This window comes from Schistocerca nitens, chromosome 1, assembly GCF_023898315.1.
Source record: "Schistocerca nitens isolate TAMUIC-IGC-003100 chromosome 1, iqSchNite1.1, whole genome shotgun sequence".
NCBI classification, from domain to species: domain Eukaryota; kingdom Metazoa; phylum Arthropoda; class Insecta; order Orthoptera; family Acrididae; genus Schistocerca; species Schistocerca nitens.
In genome coordinates, this window is record NC_064614.1 from 746,565,976 (window position 1) to 746,591,866 (window position 25,891).

Genomic DNA, 25,891 nt, shown 5'->3' on the forward strand with positions numbered 1-25,891 from the left:
TTACCACAGTAACCACAGATTGAAAAATTCGAATCCTTGAGAATCATGGCAGCAAGGTTATCAGATTCACTTTAGTACCAACGTGGTGGCAGGAACTGTTCCTGCAGAATCTGAGAAAAATTAACAGGCACTGTTTATCAACAACTGCTGTGCAACAATCTCACGCATTATTACAAAATTTTATTCTAGCAAAAGATAATGGATAGTTTTATGCACAATGGAGCTCCACATTTATTTTATATACCTCATAGAATAGTACCAAATGCAAATATTTCGTGAGATATGGATTGGTTGATGTTGGATTGTTTGGTTTTCGGATGCAAAAACAACTGGGGCCATATACACCCAACTCTAAGTATAGAACACGAAGACAGAGAAGAGTTAAAAAACTACTACACATCAATCCCAATCAGTGTAAGAGAAGACAGCTAAAACAGAGACGTGGTGAAAGGTATATAAAATACACCACAGAGGAACAAAGGGAAAGAAAAGGCCTTCACCAAATTGCTGCAAAGAATAAAAAATAAAACGCGGTCAACAACCCATGCATCATTTGCTAAAATGGCGGATAACTTTGATGTTTGATGGCAAACCCAAGTGGGAACATAAATGGTTAAAACATGGGCATCCCATCAGGAAATGGAGGACAGTTAAAACTTGGGCGCAATGTGCACGAAGTGGTGGGGGAGCACCACTTAAATGGCGATGGCTAACACGCAACCTAGTTAAAATGACCTCTCCCAGTGGGAGGGCCAAGAGTTGGTCATCCAAGCCACTCCAAGAGTCTTAATAATCTGGAGCTTCTTCCCATGAAGGGAGGACAAATGCCAATGCCAAAGTGACACCACCTCCTGACAAATGGCAATGCAGATATCACCGGAGGGAATATAGGAACTAGTGGGCAGAGGTATGAGGACTGTAGCCTTGGCAGCAGCCTCATTTCCTGGAAGATCGACATCACCAGGAACACCCATAAACATCACAGTGCCTCCATCAAAAGTGAGCAAGTCACAGTTTTATTGGACTCGTTGCACTAAGGAATGGGGGTGTACACCGCACAGAGACTTTGAATAGCGCTGAGAGACTAGTCTGAGCAGAGGACACCACAATTTAAAGCCTGTGTCACCAGATGTACTCTGTGGCCTGATGCAAGTCGAAGAGCTCTGCTGTAAATACTGAGCAGTGTGCGGGAAGCAGATACTGAAAAATGTTGGCACCAATGATGAAGGCACACCTGATACCACAGCCAGTCCGAGAGCCATCAGCATACACAACAGTACTATTGCGAAGTTCCATGCAAAGGTCATGGAATTGAAGAATATAGAGTGAGGCTGCAGTAGTGTCCTTAGGAATTGAATGAAGGCCAAGGTAAACATGGGCCGCTGCACGAAGCCAAGGTGGTGAAGGGTTCACACCCACCAGAAAAGTTTAGGTAGTGTACGTTAAGCCGCTAGAGCAAGAGCCGAAAGTGGACTCTAGGAAGTAACAGAGAAGAGGGACGTACCCCATACTGGTGATCAAAGGAGTCATAGAAAAAGGAGACATAGGGTGTGTGGCCATGCACGGCAGACAAACAGCATGCACACGTGCTGAGGAGATAGTCATGGCAGTAGGACAATGGTAGTTCAGCAGCTTCGACTTACAGACTCTCAACCGGGCTAGTGTAAAAGGTGCCAGTGGCCAGAGAGATGCCACAATGGTGGATAGTGTTGATACTGTATAAGAGGGTTGGACGTGCAGACGCATTAACAAAGCACCTGTAGCCTAGTTTCGAATGGACAAGGAACCAGTAAAAACAGAAGAGGGTGGTTCGATCTGCTCCCCAGGAAGTACCACTGAGGGCACGTAGGACATTAAGGGACCTCGTACAGCGGGCTGCCAGGTAAGACACATGGGAGGATCAAGAGTGTTTCCTATTGAGCATGAGTCCCAGGAATTTTGTAGTTTCAATGAACTAAAGGGCAAAAGGCCCAAAATGTGAAGACGGCGGGAAAAACCAACTGCACCGCCAGAAATTCAGACAAACAATTTTGTTAGTGAAAAAACAAAAGCCATTATCAATGCTCCACGAGTACAGACAATCGAGACATCGTTAAAGACGTCACTAAATGAGACAGCTCTGCAGAGAACTGCAATGGATGGCAAAATCGTCAACAAAAAGGGAGTCAGAGTTGCCTGGCAGGAGACAGGCCATTACAGGGTTAATGGTGATACCAAAGAGGACGACGCTCGGGACAAAACCCTGAGGCACATCATTTTCCTGGATAAAGGTGTCCAACAAGGCAGAACCCACACACACCTTGAATACTCAGTCTTTTAAAAATTCCTCAAGGAGACAGGGCAGGCTGCCATGAAAGCCCCACATGTAGAGAGTACAGAGGATACCAATTCTCCATCAGGTGTCTTAGGCCTTCTTCAAATCAGAAAGCACAGCCACAGTCTAGGATTTCCACAGAAAACCATTTGTGACAATGGTGGACAAAGTGACGAGATGGTCAACTGCAGAATGGCGCACTCAAAATACACACTGTGCAGTGGTTAGTAAATTGCAAGTCAGGCATGAATCATACATTCCATCACCTCGCAAACACAACCGGTGAGAGAAATGGGGCCTTAACTGGAAAGAAGGTGTTTGTCCTTACCGGACTTAGGTATTGGTATGACAGGGGCTTCATGCCAGTGTCTGGGAAATGTACCCTCTGCCCAGACGTGATTGTATGTATTAAGCAGAAAGTGCTTGCCTGTAAAAGAAAGGTACTGCAACATCTGAATGTGAACAGCGTCTGGCCCTGGGGCAGAGGATCGGGATGAAGTGAGGGCACTATCTAGCTCCCTCATAGTAAAGGCGGCATTGTAGCACTCAAGTCTAAGAAGAGAAGGGTGTCGCCTGGGCCGCCTCCTTCCGATGGAGGAAGGGAGGGTGATAGTGTGAAGAGGCCAAAATTTCCGCAAAATGGCAGCCCAAGGTGTTTGAAATAGCAACAGGGTCCACAATGAGATTGTCTGCTACTGTCAGGCCGGAAATTGGGGAATGGATCTTGGTCCCAGAGAGCCGTTGGAGGTTGGCCCACACGACAAAAGGGGGGCAGCGGGGGAGGGGAGGGGGGGGTTGGGAGGGAGTGAAACTGTTAAAAGAACTAGTGAATGAAATCCAGCTAGATTTTTTGCTACCCCGAAGAACAAAATGACACTGTACACTAATTCTGTTTTATAATGAATGCAGTTTGCCATCGAAGGCGCACGAATCATGTCACGGCATGCCTCAGTCCACCAAGAGATTGGGACATGTTGTGGTAAAGAAGGAGTGTGAGGAATGGAACATTCTACAGCAGTAAGGATAACATTTGTAACGTATTCCACCGAGTCATCACAACTGGGGAAATCTTGTTCTTCGAAGGTTGACATGGAGGAGTAAAGCCGCCAGTCGGACTAGAAAGCTACCATTTGGGTGTGCACGCAGGTGGGGTAGGAGTCAGCAAATGGATAGCACATGGGAAATGGTCGCTTGAGTAGATGTCAGAAAGAACGGGCCACTCGAGATGATGGGTAAGTTGGGCAGTGTAGAAGAGCAGGTCCAAATGGGAATAGGTGTGTCAGGAGTCGGAAAGGAATGTGGGTGCTCCTGTGTTAAGGTAGAAGAGGTTACCGTATTTACTCGAATCTAAGCCGCACTTTTTTCCGGTTTTTGTAATCCAAAAAACCGCCTGCGGCTTAGAATCGAGTGCAAAGTAAGCGGAAGTTCTGAAAAATATTGGTAGGTGCTGCCACAACTAACTTCTGCCGACGAAAATATGTAGCGCTACACGGGCATTCTTTGCACTTTGCAGGCATAAAGATAAATACTGGCGCCAAAACCTCTGCGTCAGTAAAAAAAAATTAAAAAAAAGAGGTGGAAGACGAGCTTTTTTCTCCGCTCCAAGTTTCGTCCACTGCATTTTCGTACATTATCCAACAAACTAAATACAAATTCCGTATTGTTCATCTTTGAATGTAGCAGCATTTCAGTATACTACGAAAATCCGACTGGCAAGACTGTTTGGAGTGTTTGTCAATATGGCCAACTTTATGTTCTGAATTTTTTCCTCCCTGTGAGAAGAGATGGTTGCTAATAGGAACTTTTATGAATTGTGAATCACATGCAGTATTCTCGCCACCATAAGAATAATATGAATATAAACATTTTGCCATGTATTCTTTCATGTTTGCTGCTATCTCATTTAAATCCTGTCTGCCCAATAAAGTAAGAAACTAGTGTGAGACAACAGCAAACGTGGAAGAATATTCATATAATGTCATGTATATTTGTATTATTCTTATGCCTAATAGTGATACAGTCAGAAATGAAGCACGGCAGTTGACCAGATTTTTAAATCTAAGATGGCTAATTTCTGTGCAGAATGTAATGTACAAAAGAGGCGTCTGCAAAGATTTTCAAACTGAGAAATTTTTTTAGCTAAACTCTCGTTCAGAACATCATCTACCATACGTAGTCTATTATTTGGTTCTTGTTGATCATTATCAAAGAAAGCAGCAGTGTAAGTAACAACAAATAGCAGTCTCTTGCCATTGTTTCGCTAATGATACAATTCCTCTCTTTTTTTTAATTGTAAGCGGCGGTAGGGCGCACAAAAGCAAGCCATGCCGCGAGTGACGACAGGTCGTAAACACACATCATCAGAATGCGACAAACAATGCATGACACAGTACAATAATGCATTTTCAGCTAGAGTGACGTTAACACCTATAACAAAGAGAATGGCACTTATCAGATCAAAGAAAAATAAGCAATCGATTCAAACCAAACGAAGCATGTGAAAAAGGAAGGGTACCCGTATAAATACGGACGGAGCGCCTGACGCATAGCAATGGCTACCTGGTAAAGCTTAACTGCTAAGCTTACAACTCGAACCAAACTACTGTAGCTGTATAGTCATTCATTCGACCTAAATCGTGTCTCATATTACGATGAATCAGCTTTGTTTCGATTTGTAGGTGTGGCCTAAAACTTTTCTCTTCCCTTGAATTTCGAGTCTCAAATTTCAGGTGCGGCTTAGATTCGGGAATTTTTTTTTTCCTTGATTTCGCGTCTCATTTTTCAGGTGCGGCTTACATTCGAGTGCGGCTTAGATTCGAGTAAATACGGTAGTTAAGTTTATTAAGGAGGTCAGCCAAGAGGGCACCTCTGACAGGTCCTGGGAAAACCCCAAAGGGGATGGTGCACATTAAGGTCACCGAGCAGCTGAAATGGATGAGGTAGCTACCCAATAAGCTGGAGGAAGTCTGCCCTGGTGACATCGAATGATGGAGGGATATAAATGGTACAAAGGGAAAACGTCACATAAGGAAGGAAAAGGTGATTGGTTGGTTGGTTTGGGGGGATCAAAGGGACCAGACTGCTACGGTCATCGGTCCCTTTTTCCAAAGACAAAGAACACCCACAGAGAATAAAAACGAGGAACAGAATAGAACACAGACGAAACAGAACAAGAGAAACTCAAAGACAAGACAAAACGAACTAAAACCATACAGAGTGTGACGGGTGTTGGCCGACCATAGAAATAAAAAAAGGAAAAGCCAACCACTTAGAAACACGTTAAAAAACCAGTTGAAAAGCATAGGCCAAAGGCCAGAATCAACAAAACAATAACATAAAACAAACACTCAGATTAAATGATAAAAGCCCCCTGCCCGAATAAAACGTAAAACTAAGTCAGCCATAGCCGAGTCATCTGTTAAAAGGGCAGGGAGCGTGTCAGGCAGTGCGAACGACTGCCTGAGCACAGCTAAAAGTGGACAGTCCAATAAAATGTGGACCGCCGTCAAAATGGAGCCGCAGCGACATAAAGGTGGGTCCTCCCTTCGCAGTAAATAACTGTGTGTCAGCCGGGAGTGGCCAATTCGGAGCCGACAAAGGACGACTGAGTCCCTGCGGTTGGCTCGCATGGATGACCGCCACACAGTCGTCGTCTCCTTAATGGCACGGAGTTTATTGTGCGTGATCCGATCGTGCCATTCAGCGTCCCAAATCGCAAAAACTTTTCGGCAGAGGACTGCCCGCAAATCAGTCTCCGGGAGGCCAACATCCAGAGACGGTTGTCCCGTGGCCTCCTTCGCCAGGCGGTCAGCATGTTCATTGCCCGGGATACCGACATGACCGGGGGTCCATACAAAGACCACAGAGCGGCCGCAACGTGCAAGAGTATGCAGGGACTCTTGGATAGCCATCACCAGACGAGAACGAGGAAAACACTGGTCGAGAGCTCGTAAACCGCTCAGGGAATCGCTACAGATAACGAAGGACTCACCTGAGCAGGAGCGGATATACTCTAGGGCACGAAAGATGGCGACCAGCTCAGCAGTGTAAACGCTGCAGCCATCCTGCAAGGAACGTTGTTCGGAATGGTCCCCTAGAGTGAGCGCATACCCGACACGACCAGCAACCATCGAACCGTCGGTGTAAACAGTTCCAGAGCCCTGATACGTGGCCAGGATGGAAAAAAAGCGGCGGCGGAAGGCCTCTGGAGGGACTGAGTCCTTCGGGCACTGTGCCAAGTCGAGCCGAAGGCAAGGGCGACGAACACACCATGGGGGTGTATGCAAAGGAGCCCGGAAAGGAGGTGGAACAGTGAAAACCCGAAGCCCAGAGAGAAGCTCTTTGACGCGGACCGCTATTGTACAACCAGACCGGGGCCGACGTTCTGGCAGACGGACGACCGATCGCGGGAACAGGAGACGATAGTTAGGATGCCCGGGCGAGCTTAGGACATGGGCAGTATAAGCGGCCAGCAAACGTTGGCGTCGGAACCGCAGTGGAGGTACACCTGCCTCCACTAGTACGCTGTCCACAGGGCTGGTGCGGAAAGCACCAGTGGCAAGGCGTATCCCGCTGTGGAGAATGGGATCCAGCACCCGTAACGCTGATGGGGATGCTGAGCCATAAGCCAGGCTCCCATAATCCAGGCGGGACTGGATTAACGCCTGGTAGAGCCGTAAAAGGGTAGAGCGATCGGCGCCCCAGCGGGTGTGGCTCAAACATCGCAGAGCATTGAGATGCCGCCAACACGCCTGTTTGAGCTGCCGGATATGAGGCAACCAAGTCAACCGGGCATCGAAAACCACCCCCAAAAACCTGTGGGTCTCCACCACAGCAAGCAGTTCGTCGGCAAGATAAAGCCGCGGCTCAGCATGGACTGTTCGGCGCCGGCAGAAATGCAGAACGCGGGTCTTGGCTGCCGAAAACTGAAACCCATGCGCCACAGCCCAAGACTGCGCCTTACGGATAGCGCCCTGTAGCTGACGTTCAACAGCTGCAATGCCAGTAGAGCTGTAGTAAAGGCAAAAGTCGTCAGCATACAGGGAAGCGGAGACAGAAGTTCCCACGGCCGCAGCAAGTCCGTTAATGGCTATTAAAAACAGACAGACACTTAAAACAGAACCCTGTGGCACACCGTTCTCCTGGACGTGGGAGGAACTATACGAGGCCGCGACTTGCACGCGGAAGGTACGACACGACAGAAAATTGCGGATAAAAATCGGCAGAGGACCCCGAAGACCCCATCCATGAAGCGTAGAAAGGATGTGATGATGCCATGTCGTGTCGTACGCCTTCCGCATGTCGAAAAAGACAGCGACCAGGTGCCGACGGCGGGCAAAGGCAGTACGGATGGCCGACTCCAGGCTCACCAGATTGTCGGTGGCGGAGCGGCCTTGACGGAACCCACCCTGAGACGGGGCCAGAAGGCCCCGAGACTCCAGTACCCAATTCAAGCGCCGGCTCACCATCCGTTCAAGCAACTTGCAAAGAACGTTGGTGAGGCTAATGGGACGGTAGCTGTCCACCTCCAGAGGGTTCTTTCCAGGTTTCAAAACGGGGATGACAATGCCTTCCCGCCATTGCGACGGAAACTCCCCCTCGACCCAAAGACGGTTGTAAAGATCGAGAAGGCGCCGCTGGCAGTCCACAGAAAGGTGTTTCAGCATCTGACAGTGGATGCCATCTGGCCCAGGAGCGGTATCAGGGCAAGCAGCTAGGGCACTGCGAAATTCCCACTCACTAAATGGAGCATTGTAAGATTCTAGGTGGTTGGTGCGAAACGAAAGGCTCCGACGTTCCATCCGCTCTTTAATGGAGCGGAAGGCCTGGGGGTAATTCGCAGAAGCGGAACTCAGAGCAAAATGCTCTGCTAGGCGATTTGCAATGACGTCGGAGTCAGTACAAACTGCTCCATTCAGTGAGAGCGCAGGGACGCTGACAGGTGGCCGATACCCGTAGACGCGTCGAATCTTGGCCCAGACCTGCGATGGAGTGACATGGAGGCCAATGGAGGACACATACCGCTCCCAGCACTCCTTCTTGCCCTGGCGGATAAGGAGGCGGGCCCGCGCACGCAGCCGTTTGAAGGCGATAAGGTGGTCTATGGAGGGATGTCGCTTGTGACGCTGGAGCGCCCGCCGGCGATCTTGAATCGCTTCAGCGATCTCAGGCGACCACCAAGGCACAGCCTTCCGCCGAGGGGACCCAGAAGAACGGGGAATGGCAGATTCAGCGGCAGTAACGATGCCGGTGGTGACCGATTGAACCACCGCATCAATGTCATCAGTAGAGAGAGGCTCAAAAGCGGCAGTGGAGGAGAACAAGTCCCAGTCAGCCTTATTCATAGCCCATCTGCTAGGGCGCCCAGAAGAGTGGCGCTGTGGTAGTGACAAAAAGATCGGAAAGTGGTCACTACCACACAGGTCGTCATGCACACTCCATTGGACAGACGGTAAGAGGCTATGGCTACAGATTGAAAGGTCAATGGCGGAGTAGGTGCCATGCGCTACACTGAAGTGTGTGAAGGCACCATCATTTAACAGCGAGAGATCGAGCTGCGACAATAAATTCTCAACGATGGCGCCTCGACCTGTTGCCACTGACCCACCCCACAGAGGGTTATGGGCGTTGAAGTCGCCCAATAGCAAGAAAGGTGGCGGCAATTGGGCGACCAGTGCAGCCAGGACATGCTGCGAGACCTCACCATCCGGTGGAAGGTAAAGACTGCAAACGGTAACAGCCTGTGGCGTCCACACCCGAACAGCGACAGCCTCTAAAGGTGTTTGGAGAGGGACAGACTCGCTGTGCAGAGTGTGAAGGACGTATATGCAGACGCCACCAGACACCCTTTCGTAAGCTGCTCGGTTTTTATAATAACCCCGATAGCCACGGAGGGCGGGGGTTCGCATTGCTGGAAACCAAGTTTCCTGGAGAGCAATGCAGAAGAAAGGGTGAAGGCTGATAAGTTGGCGGAGCTCAGCTAGATGGTGGAAGAAACCGCTGCAGTTCCACTGGAGGATGGTATCGGCCATGGCTGGGAAAGGTGGGACGGGACTGGGAAGGCAGATTACGCCGCCGGGTCACCTGCTGCCTCCGATTGAGCACCCGCACTAGTGCGATTCATGGCGTCTGAGGGACCGCCGAGATCGAGGTCCTCAGCGGACGCCAGAATCTCCACCTCGTCTTCAGACACAGAGCTGGAAGGTGGCGGTGGGGTGGCTGCCACCGCGAGTGCCTTGGGCTTAGAGCTCTTCTTCTTTGGTGTCTCACGCTGCTCCTTGGGTTTAACTGGCTGGGAGGGCTTCACCGATTCGGTCTCTGGGACTGAGGAGGAACGTGAAGCCCTTCGACCAGCTGATTGTGGGCACTTACGCCACTGTCTGTCGTCAGCCTTCCCGCTGGTGGAAACCTGGGAAGGGAGGGACCCAAGGGACCCCTTGCGAGCGTGAGAAGCCGAAGAAGTTGGACACTTCTCCGGCTTAGAAGCAGGGACGGACGTCCCTGAAGGGGGGGATGGTGTTGCCCCTGAGGTAGGTGGCGCAGGAGCAACCGGTTGGGTAGAGCCCCCCACTGGCAAGGGGGCAGGAGGAGTTGTACCACTCAGCGATCCGGCCGGAAATCGCGAAACTGATGGGGCGACCACAGGGGTTGTAGCAGCGGCATAGGAAGATGTCAGTCTTACTGGATGTAATCGGTCGTATTTCCTTTTGGCCTCAGTATAAGTCAGTCTGTCCAGGGTCTTATATTCCATGATTTTGCGCTCTTTCTGGTATATTCTGCAGTCTGGCGAGCAAGGTGAATGGTGCTCCCCACAGTTGACGCAGATGGGAGGCGGGGCACATGGAGTATCGGGATGAGACGGGCGTCCGCAATCTCGACATGTGAGGCTGGAAGTGCAGCGGGAAGACATATGGCCGAACTTCCAGCACTTGAAGCACCGCATCGGGGGAGGGATATAGGGCTTGACGTCACATCGGTAGACCATCACCTTGACCTTTTCCGGTAACGTATCACCCTCGAAGGCCAAGATGAAGGCACCGGTAGCAACCTGATTGTCCCTCGGACCCCGATGAACGCGCCGGACGAAATGAACACCTCTACGTTCTAAGTTGGCGCGCAGCTCGTCATCAGACTGCAAAAGGAGGTCCCTATGGAAAATAACACCCTGGACCATATTCAAACTCTTATGTGGTGTAATAGTAACGTTAACATCCCCCAACTTGTCACAAGCGAGTAACCTGCGTGACTGGGCGGAGGATGCCGTTTGTATCAGTACTGACCCAGAGCGCATTTTAGACAAGCCCTCCACCTCCCCAAACTTGTCCTCTAAATGTTCGACGAAGAACTGAGGCTTCGTGGAGAGAAAAGACTCCCCATCAGCTCTCGTGCAAACTAAGAATCGGGGCGAATAACTGTTACCTCCAGCCTGAGACTTACGCTCTTCCCACGGCGTGGCCAGGGAGGGGAACGTTTTTGGGTCATACTTCTGAGCATTAAATTGAGCCCGAGAACGCTTAGAGACTGCTGGCGGCTGGCCGCCAGCGAGAGATGATGTACCACGCTTCATTGCGGGTCATCCGCCCTGATGCCACCTACTCCGACCAAGGGCCCTCCCCACGGGCGCCACCCAGCCGCAGCAATAGCCACCTGGCAGGACGGCCATTGCCGGGAGTCCTGATGCCCCAAGGAGATGGGCATCTACTCCTTGGCATACGTGGGGAGTTAACGGCGCAGGCATCAGTAGAGCGATCCCTGTGTTGTCAGGGGGCTACAACCAAGAGGGTACATGGCGGCCCCACCACAACAGACTGGCTACCGTGCTGGATCTTAGGTGCAAAACTGACCAAGGTCGTCGCCGCAGATAAAAGAAACACTGCAGAGTGCAGCGTGGTAATCGCTCAAGAGATCGAAAACGAGCGGGACACCATTGCAACGACGAGAAAGCCGGCTAAAGGTCTAATTGCACGACGGATACAGTGCACCATGTAAGGCGCCCTTCCCCAATTGGCTCGCTCTTCGGAAGAATTTAGAAAGATGGAGGTCAAACCCGAGAGGGGACCATCACATAAGGCCCAAACATTTGAGACTCCTTTTAGTCGCCTCTTACGACAGGCAGGAATACCGCGGGCCTATTCTAACCCCCGAACCCGCAGGGGGGGGAAAAGGTGAACTGCAGTAGTTTGAAGATGGGTAGGCAGGGAGATAGGCTGACTGAATGTCATCCTGTATGAGCAGCATTACTCCCACATGAAATGGAATGCCGACCTCCCACATGAAATGGAATGCCGACCTTAGGGGGAAGATCTAAACGGACCAGGAAGAAATGCAAAAACTCAAAGCCATCGTGAGGACACAATTTTGTTTCCTGAAAGCAGAACACAAGGGAACACTACAATTGTAAAAGCAGCAATAAATCCTCATTGTTGGATCAAAGGCTATGAACTTTGCATCACAGGAAAGTCATGATGAGGAAAATATGAAGAGGTTTAAACTCGGCAGCTGTCGAGTGCCAGCCTGCAAAGACTCACTGCTATAGGGCACAGAGGCAGGAGGATCCTGCTCCACGAGGCCTACTGAAGCAGCAGCTTTCTTGTGCTGTTGGTCTGTCCAACACAGAAAAACGATTGGTGGTGCACACCAGCAGCAATGAGGCCAGCTGGGTGAAGGTGTTACGTGGTGACACACTGTTAAAGAGGATCTTTGAGTCAGGGAAGCAGAGGACCATTTGCCTTTGTTGGACATCTTTGAACCTTTCCAGTAAGCAGAGGAAGATTCAGGTTTTGGTTGGCTGGAAGGACGTAGGAAGTCTTCGTGAGAGTACTACTACTGTCCTTTCCGGCCTACTGGTTGTGAAGCAGCTGACTTTGCCCCTCGAGGTGAGAGTTTGATGGCTTGTTGCACAGCTGGACAAGGGGATGGTGATGCTACCGTAACACTGGGCGATTTCACAACCTCGGAGATGAATTTCATGTTGCATGTCTGTGTGGTCATGTCCTTCATGGAGCGAGATGTAGCAAGCACAGTATTACAAGTACCACATGGTAGAATGCAGGATTTGGGACTAGCCAATAACTTGCGCCGACCGGGTAAGAAACTTTTTCTTTTACTTGCATCTCCTGGACAGCCCACTCTTCGAGACACAGGGAACAATCTCCGGAGCAGGCAGTATGGTCGGAACTGCAGTTGATACAGTGGGGAAGAGGAGGCGGACAACCATCCTCGTGCGCATCCCTACCACATGATATACATTTGGCTGGGTGTCCACAAGACATTCAAGTGAGGTTGAAATGACGACACTGGTACCAGTGCATCAGAGTCTGAATGTACGGTTGGACTGTGATAATTTCTTGATCTGCTTTGATCTTTCATAATGGATGGCAATGACACTCTGATCAGAGAGGTACGATTGGATTTCGGCCGCTGGCAGACCATCAAGCAGGCTAGTGTAAATAACACCACAGGAAGAATTCAGGTTCTATGGGCCTTGACATGAACAGGATAGCCATGGAAAAGCAAAGTGGCAAGTAGTAGTTGTGCTTGAGAACCAGAAGTAGTCTCCAAAAGCACAGTGCCATTCCGTGAACAAGAGCAGGATTTCACAGGACCAGCAATTTCTTCAACACCTTTCTGAATAACAAATGGATTTACCATTGCAAAGGACTGACTGTCTTCAGTATGTGAAACCATGAGGAACCGTGGTGTAGCTGAAAGGATCTTTGAATCATTAGCCTCATTCATTACATTTCATAGACATTAATTATGAAGATGATTAGCTCATTGTGAGAAAATCCTCCATGATTGCCAGTGTCTCCAATGGTGCGCTCCTTCCAACTGGGAGCCCCTTCCACAAGGGGGTGCACCCGCCTTAGGTGACCGTTCACACCTCAGGTCAACTCCTGGACAACTGATGGAGGGACCATTCGGCCATTTGGGAAGGTAGCAGCTCAGGCAGTCACACTTCCCTAGGCCTGGCCTATACTGGGAGTATCAGCGAACCCTACCTGACAACCCGGGACTGGGAATTATGCATTACCCAGTCACCTGTAACATGTCGGACATTTGGGCCGGCCTTCAGGAGCACAGAGGGAGGAAGAAGAAAAAGAGGAACCTCAAACGCCAATGCGGAGGAAGGATGGGAGAAGGTGAATAAAGAAAGGAAAAGGGAATGGGAATGAAAAATAGTGGTGAGACTGTTCTTATGTCAGCGACGGACAATGTGGAACATTCCCAATAACACCCCAGACATGTTCCCCAAGGGAGGGGAAGAAATAGCAAGAGGATGGACATGCAGCATGGAAGGGAAAAGATGCTGCAAGGACTGGGGCACTGTGGTAGCCAAGCACGAACCCGCCAAAGAGTGGCGAGCCCCTGGGAGGTGGATTGGTTGAGGAGATCGAAGAGAATAGTTTCCCTCATTCACCAGATATTAATCCCTTAAATTTTTTGTTATGGGGCCATTTTAAGGCAGATGGCTATCAGAGTAGAACTGCCCATTAGTCAAGAAGTATTTCTTTCTGAAAACGTTTAGTTTTGACCAAAGTCTATCTCTTGCAAAAATAGAGGACACTATTTTTAAACATTCTGCACCATTTACAGCCTGTGTAAAATGTCCTTTGCATGGAACAGTTGGTACAGCATATTTTTCATTTTCCATATCTGATTTTTTACCCTGACACACAGAAGTAATTACTACAGCTAATGATGGTTCCACAATATACTATCTTTAGGCCATCAATATGCTAAAAACTAAACTGAGTATTAATCACCTAACTGTTACCTCGAGATACAAGGTGGTTATAATTATTGTTTTGCTACTTCAGCCAGTGTACATTGAAAACTATTTACCATATGAGTACCACACTTTATAGACATGATGTTCATATTGTGTACTGCAGGATTTGCTTGTGTAGTAAAATGTCATGACACGGTGTTTGTATGGAGACACTGGTTAAAATGTGTCAGAACATATTACAGGTGCAGACAGTAAACATGGGTCTGGGTAACGTGAACAGCAATTTACTCATCATGCTTTTTTATCAAAACAATAGCAGTAGTGCTGTTGCTCTTCAGAAGTATCGATGGGTTAAAGGAATATGGAGAGGTCCTCTTTCCACACCCAAGTTTAAGAACATGTTTCCGAAGTTCAAATTAACTGGAGATTTGAGACTTGCTACTGGGAGAGGTAAATAGCCAATTGCACCACAAACTGTTGAAGTTATTGTTGGCATGGCTGAGAATGCTTGATACAGTGTGCAGTCTTCAAGCAATACATGAGTTGTGTCACAACAGCTGAACATTTCAGGGTCCACCATTGGAAAAGTGCTGCGAACAATTGTGAAATTGTATCCCTAGTGTGATTCCAGGCTGTTGTGGACACAGAAGGTTATCACAGTGAGCAATGTTTGTAATCTGGTATGTACACATTGTATGCAATTAACAAATATTACCCTCATGTAAAAACGAGTTTCTTTCAATGCTTTATTCGTTGTTTCTCTTCTGCATGTCCTTGCGAACGTTTCCAGAAAGTAAAACTGTCCTACAATCACTTTTTTTCCATGGGAGGCCTCATAAATAGCAGAAATGTAATTATAAACACCCTGTACTGTACTCTGTGTGTGTGTGTGTGTGTGTGTGTGTGTGTGTGTGTGTGTGCGTGCCAGCACATAAATATTTTACTTGAAAGGAGTACCAATTATAATAAAGTGAAAAAGGAACATAAAACTAAGAGACTACCCAGCCAAAACCATCTCAATATACACAAATTGTGAACTACAAAGAAGGTACAAAGAGAGCTGATAATTACAATTATGGATGTGTCAGGGCATTAGAACCAAAGCAAAACACTACATTTCCCATTTCTGTAAGAAAGGAAAATGTGACTTACCACAGGAATCCACTTCATCAAAAAGCAGTATTTCATGTGTATGAACTAATGTTTGAACACACAATAAAAACTGAGCTTCCCGCATATGTATTATCTCTGCTGATGAAACCTATGAAAAATTGATTGAATGTTTGAATTTGAAAGAAAGTACAGAATCCAATATTCCAGCACAGAAAAAAGATGGCTCATTTCATCACACAAATTGTGTTAGAAAGGGACTGGTGCAACATTTTAAACTTCTATACATTTACAGCATGTAGTCTCTGTGAAATGTGCAATTAAAATTTAACTGTAGTAATTTGCAAGTAGTGTGGCTGAAACAGGGGCTAAGTAATGAAAATGAAATTGGAAAATCTGGATACACAGAAGTAAAATTTTTAATTAAAATTCATACACTATGATACATCAAACTCACTAAAAATGGAATAATAGCTGAAGCTCTCTACAGGTACAAGAAAATTATTTATTGCATTAACATAGAAATCAACTTGGCATCTGGCTGCTATAATTTAGTAGAATGCTTAGGCTACATTCTACAAAAGCTGAAATTTAATTAAGTGTTAGCTTATATCATCTCCATTAAAAAAATAAATTAAAATATGTAAATGCTGCCACTCACCTGTAGATGAACAACACTTGGCTGACAAGCTCACCTTAAAAATAGAAGTCTGAAGCTTTCATTTTTTTCTGCATCTTAGAATTCCTGTTACCACCACAAATTTTATTGAAATTTTATGGAACTTGGGAGTAGTTGTCCACGTATTTTTTATAGGGGTATATTCAATGTATTTGGCATGTTGTGTGGTACTGTATAGCATTAAATACGCAAACTATAATTACTTTTCCTCGAGGTATTAGGAATTCCCTACAGGCTTTGTGACTCCAAAGTCTGGGAAAGACTGATTTAAGAACTTCAGTTAAGGTATACACATTAAGCTTTAATTCCATTTCATCTGTACTACGAGAAGAGATTTTTTTTACTGTGACAATTCATTCAGAAATTAACTCTAAAAGCATTAGTTTAACATAATATTCCCCTAAGAATTGAAACTGAAGAGGGGCCTGTTTACTGATGATACAGAAAGAAGGAAGCTGTAAACTGAGCAGAAAAGATGGTTTAATGCTTGACTGACAATGAGGGTAAGAGATATGGAGCATCAACTAGGAAAGCAATAAATAGGTAAAAATCTGGTTTTCTCTTATTGAAGAAACTATCATTTGCCTGAAGTACTCTAGCAAAAACATCAAACATGTAAATCAGGATGACTCCTGAAAACAATATTGGCATTTATACTATAATGTCATCTTCCTCACAGCATCACAATACACTGACCCTCGAAACAAACACGACATTATTACGATACCAGAAAGTCCCAAGGTGGAACACACAATGGAAGGACTAGTGTAACCACTCACTCTATGTGGCAGTGTTGAGTAGTCAATAGTCTAATCGAGGCTGCAGTTCCAGGACAATGTGTCTCATTGGGGGAATTGGGACAGGGTAGTGGGAGGGGGGGGGGGGGGCATAAGTGTGCACAGTATGTAGGACCACTTCATCCTGAAGATCAGCAACATTTTTCATCTGCTTTATGTTGTCTGTCAACCATTCAGTGCCTCGAACTGAGTCATTACATTTATTATTATAAAGCACATTTGCACAGGCGACCTAATACAATCATCTGTGTGTAGTTTAGTGAAGGTAAGTATTAACCATCAGAACGTTAGAAAGTGCTACCCATTTAAAATAAAATAATTTTTTATGGTTGTGTAATTATCATCATATAAAATTAAAATTTAAAATTAGTTAAAACAAAAATATTAAACACCAGATATTGTTAAGAACTTCCTTCAAAATTTCATTTCACTGAGTCCTCTGCAACCCTTTCACAGTTCAAGGTACAAGTCAGCACACAATTACATTTTGTTAGAAATAATCAACCAAATTTACACTCCAAAAGAATGGAATGTCCATTCAAATTTCTCGCAAAACGTCCTTTTCAGTAACTTATGTGTGATATTGCTCTCACCATTAAACCTTTTTTATTTTCTACTTTCTCAATCTCTTGATGAAAGATCAAACCAGTATCCTCAAATATTCTCCAATATACTACTTTTTATCCTCTGTAAATAAAAGAACTTAAAAACTAGTAGAAAAGCACTGAAACCATTTTATTTCTCACCTCAGATCAACATCTGATCGAGAAAATCCCAACTTCCGAATCAAATTATAATTCTGAATAATACATAAAGCTTCTAAAAATTTGTCATGCCAATGTGGATTGGTGCTGCTTTCCAACCTGGCCCAATCAGAGATTAGCCCAATTCTATTGGACTGCTTAGCAACCTAAAAAAACAAAACAAGAACAATGGCAACGCATTTTCATTTGTGTACCTAGGTGAAAAGTTTTCACACATACCTAAATTACTTCACGTTATAACAGCATTATTTTCCTGTAGATTTATCTTTACACTAAGTAGGACAACTAATGAATACCACATATAATTCTGTTTCAACTGAATCAGAAGGATGTTATATTAACAAACAACAGTCTGAGCAGGCACACGGGGGAAGAGGTTTACTAGTTATCGGGAGCTCCAACATTAGGCACATTATGAAGACCCTTAGGCATTTGTCAGTCAGGTCTGGAAAGTAAGTCAATGTAAGTTCAGTATATCTGCCAGGGGCTCTCATCTGAGATGTGGAGGCAGCCTTACCTGTGTCTACAGAGTGTGCAATGTGCAGATGTCTGCAAGCTGCAGTTCACATCAGTAGCAAAGACACCTGTTGCAGGGGTTCTGAGGCCATCCTTTGTTCATACAGATAGCTGGCAGAAGTGACATCTGCTGGCCTCGTGCATGGGGTGCTAGCAGAGCTTGTAATTTGCAGCATCGTTCCCAGAGTTATCAGACTCCTTTGGTTTGGAGGCAAGTGAGGGTCTCAACCAAAGGACTGACTGCAGATTTCTAGACCTGCATTATTGGTTGGGGATTTGTGGAATTCCCCTGGATAGGTCAGGGATGCAATACATCAAGGAAGCAGCTTCTCGGGTAAAAGAGTACTCATGGATTGAACATGAGGAATTTTTATGCTAGGCAGTAGTCTGAGGGAAGACAGGTGGCATTTAAAGTAATGACATTTCACCTGTCAAAATTTCCTATGTAAATTGTCTAAGTATTCCTAACAAAGTTCCTGCATTTACTGCCCTCCAGGAAAGTTCTTCTGCTCAAATTATTCTCAGGACCAAGAGCTGTCTGAAACCTCAAGCGGAAACCTCCAAGATATTTAGTGAGTCATGGAACATACATCAAAAAGACAGATTAGAGGCCATAGGAGTGAAGTATTCATTTCAGTTGACAAAAATATTCTCTATTGAGGTCAAAGTTGAGTGTGACAATGAACTTATCTGGTCACGTATAACAGGTCTAGATGAGATGTTTTACCAGTCAGCTGATTCTACTGTGACAGTTCTACTGTTATTCAAAGAGTCTACAGTCAGCAGTGCATAAATATCCAGATTATGCAATACTAGTTGGAGGTGACTTTAATCTTTATAGAGTGGCATATCTGTGGATTCATTGCAGTACTTTTGAACTCATTTTCAGTAAACAGTCTTGAGCAGCTGGTTTGTCAGCCCACACACAATGGAAATATCTTAGACCTTGTAGCTATGCATAGGCCGAACCTTGTCGACAAGGTCAGTACAGAAATGGGGATAAGCAATGATGATGTCTTTATAATGAACTTAAATAAATAAGTTAAGAAGGCTAGAAGAGTGTTTCTGCAAAAAGGGGCACCAACTGGCAAACAGTGAACTGACATAACTTAGTTAAATTATGATGGGCATAGAGGAATTATGTGCAAAGTTTAAACAGATTGTAAACCATGGTCTGGAGAACTATGCACCTAGTAAGCAGATTAAGGACAGAGAAGACCCACCATGGTTTAATAACACGATTTGGAAAAGGCTGAGGAGGCAGAAGCTGTTGCACTCTTGGTTCAAAAGAGAATGTGCAAATGATGACAAGCAGAGTTTAGTAGAGATTCACACATGAAGCACTGAACTACCACCACCATCATACACCAGCAAAAGGTCTGGTGGAGAACTCAAGAAAACTCTGGTCTTATGTAAAATTGATTACAGGGGTCTAATGTTTCCATCCATTCACTGGTTGAGCAGTCTGGTGAGGCAGTTGAAGATAGCAAAACAAAAGCCCAAGTTTCAAATTTCACGTTTAAGAAACTTTGCACGCAAGAGAATCATACAAATGTTCAGTTGTTTGACCATCGAACAAACTTCCACATGGATGACATAGTAAGAATATCTCTGGCATAGAGAAATGGCAGAAAGAGTTGAAAACAAATAAGTCTAAGTCGCCAGGTCCTGACAGAATTCCAATTCTGCTTTACGAAGAGTGCTCTACAGCACTGGTCCCTTACCTAGCTTGCATTTATCATGAATATCTCACCCAGCACAAAAGTCCCAAGCGACTGGAAAAAAAGCACAGGTGACTCCTGTATACAAGAAAGGCAAATAAATGGACCCACAAAATTACAGACCAATATCCCTAACATACGTTTGCTACATAATCATTGAAAGCATTCTCATTTTTCTTGAAACCAAGAATCTTTTGTACACGTATCAGCATGGTTTTAGAAAGCATCGCTCATGCAAAACTCAGCTTGCCATTTTCTCATGTGATGTACTGCGAACTATGGATGAAGGACAGAAAGGAAGATTCCATAGATCTAGATTTAAGGAAGGTGTCTGGCATTGCCCCATTGCAGATTGTTAAAGTAGGTACGAGCATATGGGAGATGTTTACAAATATGTGAATGCACAAAGACTTCTTATGTTATAGAACCCAGTGTGTTGTCCTCAATAGCAGGTGTTCATCACAGAGAAGAGTATAGCTAGGAGTGCCCGAGGGAAGTATGATAGGACCACTACTATTCACTACATACATAAACAATTTGCAGGGCAGGGTGCGCAGCAATCTGCAGTTGTTTGCTGAACAGTAAGGTATCAGCATTGATCGACTGTAGGTCGATACAAGATGACTTGGACAAATTTCTAGTTGGTGTGACGAATGGCAGCTATCTCTAAATGTAGGACAATGTAATTTACAGTGGATGAGTAGGAAAAACAAACCCATTATGTTAGGATATAGCATTAGTCCTGTCCTGCTTGACACAATCGCATCATTTAAATATTGGGCATTATTGTTGTTGTGGTCTTCAGTCCTGAGACTGGTTTGATGCAACTCTTCATGCTACTCTATCCTGTGCAAGCTTCTTCATCTCCCAGTACCTACTGCAACCTACATCCTTCTGAATCTGCTTGGTGTACTCCTCTCTTGGTCTCCCTCTACGATTTTTACCCTCCACGCTGCCCTCCAATACTAAATTGGTGATCCCTTGATGCCTCAGAACATGTCCTACCAACCGATCCCTTCTCCTAGTCAAGTTGTGCCACAAACTCCTCTTCTCCCCAAACCTATACAACACCTCCTCATTAGTTATGTGATCTACCCATCTAATCTTCAGCATTCTTCTGTAGCACCACATTTCGAAAGCTTCTATTCTCTTCTTGTCTAAACTATTTATTGTCCATGTTTCACTTCCATACATGGCTACACTCCATACAAATACTTTCAGAAACGACTTCCTGACACTTAAATCTATACTCGATGTTAACAAATTTCTCTTCTTCAGAAACACTTTCCTTGCCATTGCCAGTCTACATTTTATATCCTCTCTACTTCGACCATCATCAGTTATTTTGCTCCCCAAATAGCAAAACCCCTTTACCACTTTAAGTGTCTCATTTCCTAATCTAATACCCTCAGCATCACCCGACTTAATTCGACTACATTCCATTATCCTCGTTTCGCTTTTGTTGATGTTCATCTTATATCCTCCTTTCAAGACACTGTCCATTCCGTTCAACTGCTCTTCCAAGTCATTTGCTGTCTCTGACAGAATTACAATGTCATCGGCGAACCTCAAAGTTTTTATTTCTTCTCCATGGATTTTAATACCTACTCCGAATTTTTCTTTTGTTTCCTTCACTGCTTGCTCAATATACAGATTGAGTAACATCGGGGAGAGGCTACAACCCTGTCCCACTCCCTTCCCAACCACTGCCTCCCTTTCATACCCCTCAACTCTTATAACTGCTATTTGGTTTCTATACAAATTGTAAATAGCCTTTCGCTCCTTATATTTTACCCCTGCCACCTTCAGAATTTGAAAGAGAGTATTCCAGTCAACATTGTCAAAAGCTTTCTCTAAGTCTACAAATGCTAGAAACGTAGGTTTGCCGTTCCTTAATCTACCTTCTAAGATAAGTCGTAGGGTCAGCATTGCCTCACGTGTTCCAACATTTCTACAGAATCCAAACTGATCTTCCCCTAGGTCAGCTTCTACTAGTTTTCCCATTCGTATGTAAAGAATTCGCGTTAGTATTTTGCAGCCGTGACTTATTAAACTGATAGTTCGGTAATTCTCACATCTGTCAACACCTGCTTTCTTTGGGATTGGAATTATTATATTCTTCTTGAAGTCTGAGGGTATTTCGCCTGTCTCATACATCTTGCTCACCAGATAGTAGAGTTTTATCAGGACTGGCTCTCCCAAGGCTGTCAGTAGTTCTAATGGAATGTTGTCTACTCCCGGGGCCTTGTTTCGACTCAGGTGTTTCAGTGCTCTGTCAAACTCTTCACGCAGTATCATATCTCCCATTTCACTCTTCATATACATTCTTTTCCATTTCCATAATATTGTCCTCAAGTACATCGCCCTTGTATGGACCCTCTATATACTCCTTCCACCTTACATTTGTCCTCTAGCCATCCCTGCTTAGCCATTTTGCACTTCCTGCAGATCTCATTTTTGAGATGTTTTTATTCCTTTTTGCCTGCTTCATTTACAGCATTTTTATATTTTCTCCTTTCGTCAATTAAATTCAATATTTCTTCTGTTACCCAAGGATTTCTACTAGCCCTCGTCTTTTTACCTGCTTGATCCTCTGCTGCCTTCACTACTTCATCCCTCAAAGCTATCCATTCTTCTTCTACTGTATTTCTTTCCCCCATTCCTGCCATTTGTTCCCTTACGCTCTCCCTGAAACTCTGTACAACCTCTGGTTTAGTCAGTTTATCCAGGTCCCATCTCCTTAAATTCCCGCCTTTTTGCAGTTTCTTCAGTTTTAATCTACAGTTCATAACCAATAGATTGTGGTCACAGCCCAAATCTGCCCCTGGAAATGTCTTACAATTTAAAACCTGGTTCCTAAATCTCTGTCTTACCATTATATAATCTATCTGATAGCTTCTAGTATCTCCAGGGTTCTTCCATGTATACAACCTTCTTTCATGATTCTTGAACCAAGTGTTAGCTATGATTAAGTTATGCTCTGCGCAAATTTCTACCAGGCGGATATTGGGCATATTGCAAAGCAATATGAAAAAGAACGAGTATTTAAGGATTGTGGTAGGGAAGGGTGAAAGGGCGACTTCAGTTTATTGGAAGAATTTTAGGAAAGTGTGGTTCACCTGTAATGGAAACCACATTTAGGACACTAGTAATTTTTTTTTATTATTTTTTTGCTTTGGTTTTAGGGCGCAAAACTGCTATGGTCATTAGCGCCCGGTCCGTGACTTAGGAAACAGTAAAAAACAAAAATGGAAACCAGCAGCAATGGGAACGAAACTCAAAAAATTGGAGAAACTAAAAGCAGAAGGAAGGCTTAAAAATCCACTATAAAAAGGGGTTGGTTGTCCCCAAAAAAAGCTTCAAATGACTGACGTCATTTCACTGGCACCTATAAACTCTAGAATGCGATCGGCCGAGCGCGTGTCATCTGCTAAAACACGATATATCAGGCGACAGCTGTAGACGGGCGCGTAACGGAGTAAAATAGGGGCACTCAATTAAAAGGTATCTTACCATCCACAGCTGAGAGCAGTGGTGACAGAGTGGGGGAGGATCGCCGCTTAAAAGATGTAGATGGCTAAAAAGACAGTGCTCTATCCGGAATCTAGTTAAAATTACCTCCTCCCGACGACGCGTTCGGGAGGAAGAGTTCCAAGCACAGGGAAGAGCTTTCACGTCCCGCAATTTATTACGGGGAAGTGTCGACAAATGTGCGTACCATAAAAGAACAACACGACGACATAAAACGCTCCATAGATCGGTGAAGGGAATCTATTGAATAGCTGGCCGAAGAAGAGAGACTGCAGCCTTGGCCGCTATATCGGCCGCCTCATTTCCACAGATACCAACGTGTCCTGGGAGCCAGAGGAATGCCACCGAGACGCCCCCCAGGGAGAGCAAGCGCAGACAGTCCTGAATCCGGTGGACCAGAGAGTGGACAGGGTAGAGAGCTTGGAGACTGAGGAGAGAGCTGAGAGAATCTGAACAGATAACATACTGTATCCGCTGATGGCAGCGGATATATTGGACAGCCTGGAGAACAGCGTAAAGCTCCGCAGTATACACCGAACACTGGTCGGGAAGCCGAAATTGATTTGGGGTGTCGCCAACAATATAGGCACTCCCTACACCTAACGATGTTTTCGAGCCATCAGTGTAAATAAATGTGGCTTCCTTCATTTGTGCACATAGAGCAGCAAATGCCCTACGATAAACAAGTGAAGGGGTACCATCCTTGGGAAATTGACAAAGGTCACGGAGCAGGCAGATCCGGGGACGGAGCCAAGGCGGTGCTGTACCCCAAGTTGTCAAGAAGGTTTTAGGAAAGCGGAAGGAAAGAGAATGGAGCAGTTGACGGAAGCGGACTCCCGGTGGTAGTAGGGAGGAAGGGCGGCCTGCATACCCTACATCCAAGGAGGCATCGAAAAAATGTCATGGGCTGGATTAGCAGGCATGGAAGACAGATGGCTAGCATAACGACTCAGAAGGACTGCTCATCTATTGGACAGCGGAGGTTCAGCAGACTCAGCATAAAGGCTTTCCACAGGGCTGGTGTAAAAAGCACCAGACACTAAACGTAATCCATGGTGGTGGATAGAGTCGAGACGCCGAAGAATACACGGCCGAGCAGAGGAGTAGACTATGCTTCCATAGTCCAATTTCGATCGCACTAAGGCGCGATAGAGGCGGAGAAGGACCAATCGGTCCGCTCCCAAGGAGGTACCATTCAGGACACTGAGGGTGTTGAGGGATCGCAGACAGCGAGCCGAAAGATAGGAAACGTGGGAGGACCAGCACAGTTTTCTGTCAAACGTAAGACCCAAGAATTTAGCGACATCCGAAAACGGAAGGTTGACAGGTCCTAGATGTAAGGAGGGTTGAAGAAACTCCTTACGTCGCCAAAAATTAACACAAACGGTCTTACTGGGAGAAAAACGGAAGCCGGTTTCGATGCTCCAAAGTAGATCGCAAAATCGTCCACAAAGAGGGAGCCCGAGACATCAGGAAGGAGACAATCCATAATTGGATTTATGGCAATGGCAAACAGTACAACACTCAGCACGGAGCCCTGGGGTATCCCGTTTTCTTGGGAGAAAGTACGGGAGAGAGTAGTGTTCACCCGCACTCTAAATGTGCGCTCTGCCATAAATTCGCGAAGGAAAAGGGGCAGCCGACCTCGAAAGCCCCAAGAGAACAGTGTGCGGAGGATGCCTGGCCTCCAACAGTTAACATATGCTCTCTCCAGATCAAAAAATATTGCTACTGTTTGGCGTTTCCGGAGAAAATTGTTCATGATACAAGTGGAGAGAGCAACAAGATGGTCAACTGCAGAACGATGCTTTCAGAAACCACATTGGGCAGGTGTTAAAAGACTGCGGGACTCCAGCCACCAAGCTAAACGGCAATTCACCATATGCTCCAAAACCTTACATACACTACTCGTGAGAGAAATGGGGCGGTAGCTAGAGGGGAGATGTTTGTCCTTTCCAGGTTTCGGAACAGAACGACGATAGCTTCCCGCCATCGTCTGGGAAAAGTACTGTCGGTCCAAATTTGATTATAAAGGCGAAGGAGGTAACGCAGACTATGGGTTGATAAATGCAGCAACATTTGGATTTGCATACCATCCGGTCCTGGGGCAGAGGAGCGAGAAGAAGAGAGTGCATGTTGGAGTTCCCGCATGGAGAAAACAGTATTATAGCTTTCGCGATCTTGAGAGGAGAAAGCAAGAGGTTGCACTTCCGCTGCACGTTTCTTCAGGAGAAACGCTGACGGGTAATTTGAAGAGCTCGAAATCTCAGCAAAGTGTTGACCCAATGAGTTAGAAATTGCGACGGGGTCCACTAACATATCATGCGCGACAGTGAGCCCAGAGACCGGGGAGAAACTAGGCGCGCCTGAGAACCGTCGAAGCCGACTCCAAACTTCCGAGGAGGGAGTGAAGGTGTTAAATGAGCTAATAAAGAATTTCCAGCTTGCCTTCTTGCTATCGCGGATGACGCAACGGCATCGCGCACGGAACTGCTTATAGCGGATACAGTTGGCCAAAGTAGGATGGTGGTGGAAAACGCGAAGAGCACGTCGACGCTCACGTATTGCGTCACGGCATGCCTCGTTCCACCAAGGAACTGAGGGGCGCTGGGGCAATGCGGAGGTGCGTGGTATTGAACGTTCCGCAGCTGTAAGAATAACGTCTGTAATATGTGTGACCTCATCGTCGACGCTAGGAAAGTGACAGTCATCGAATGTCGCTAGAGAT

General features: G+C 45.9%; 1 protein-coding gene across 2 annotated transcripts in view; it reads right to left on the minus strand.

Annotated features, from left to right (window-relative positions):
• The window catches only part of LOC126260448 (caspase-8), a 155,892-nt gene that overhangs the window by 56,843 nt on the left and 73,158 nt on the right, over positions 1-25,891 (minus strand). For both annotated transcript variants that reach the window (XM_049957780.1, XM_049957787.1), the window contains exon 5: positions 17,378-17,541. In XM_049957780.1, coding sequence (XP_049813737.1) covers positions 17,378-17,541 — 164 coding nt within the window. The remainder of the gene's footprint in view (positions 1-17,377; positions 17,542-25,891) is intronic.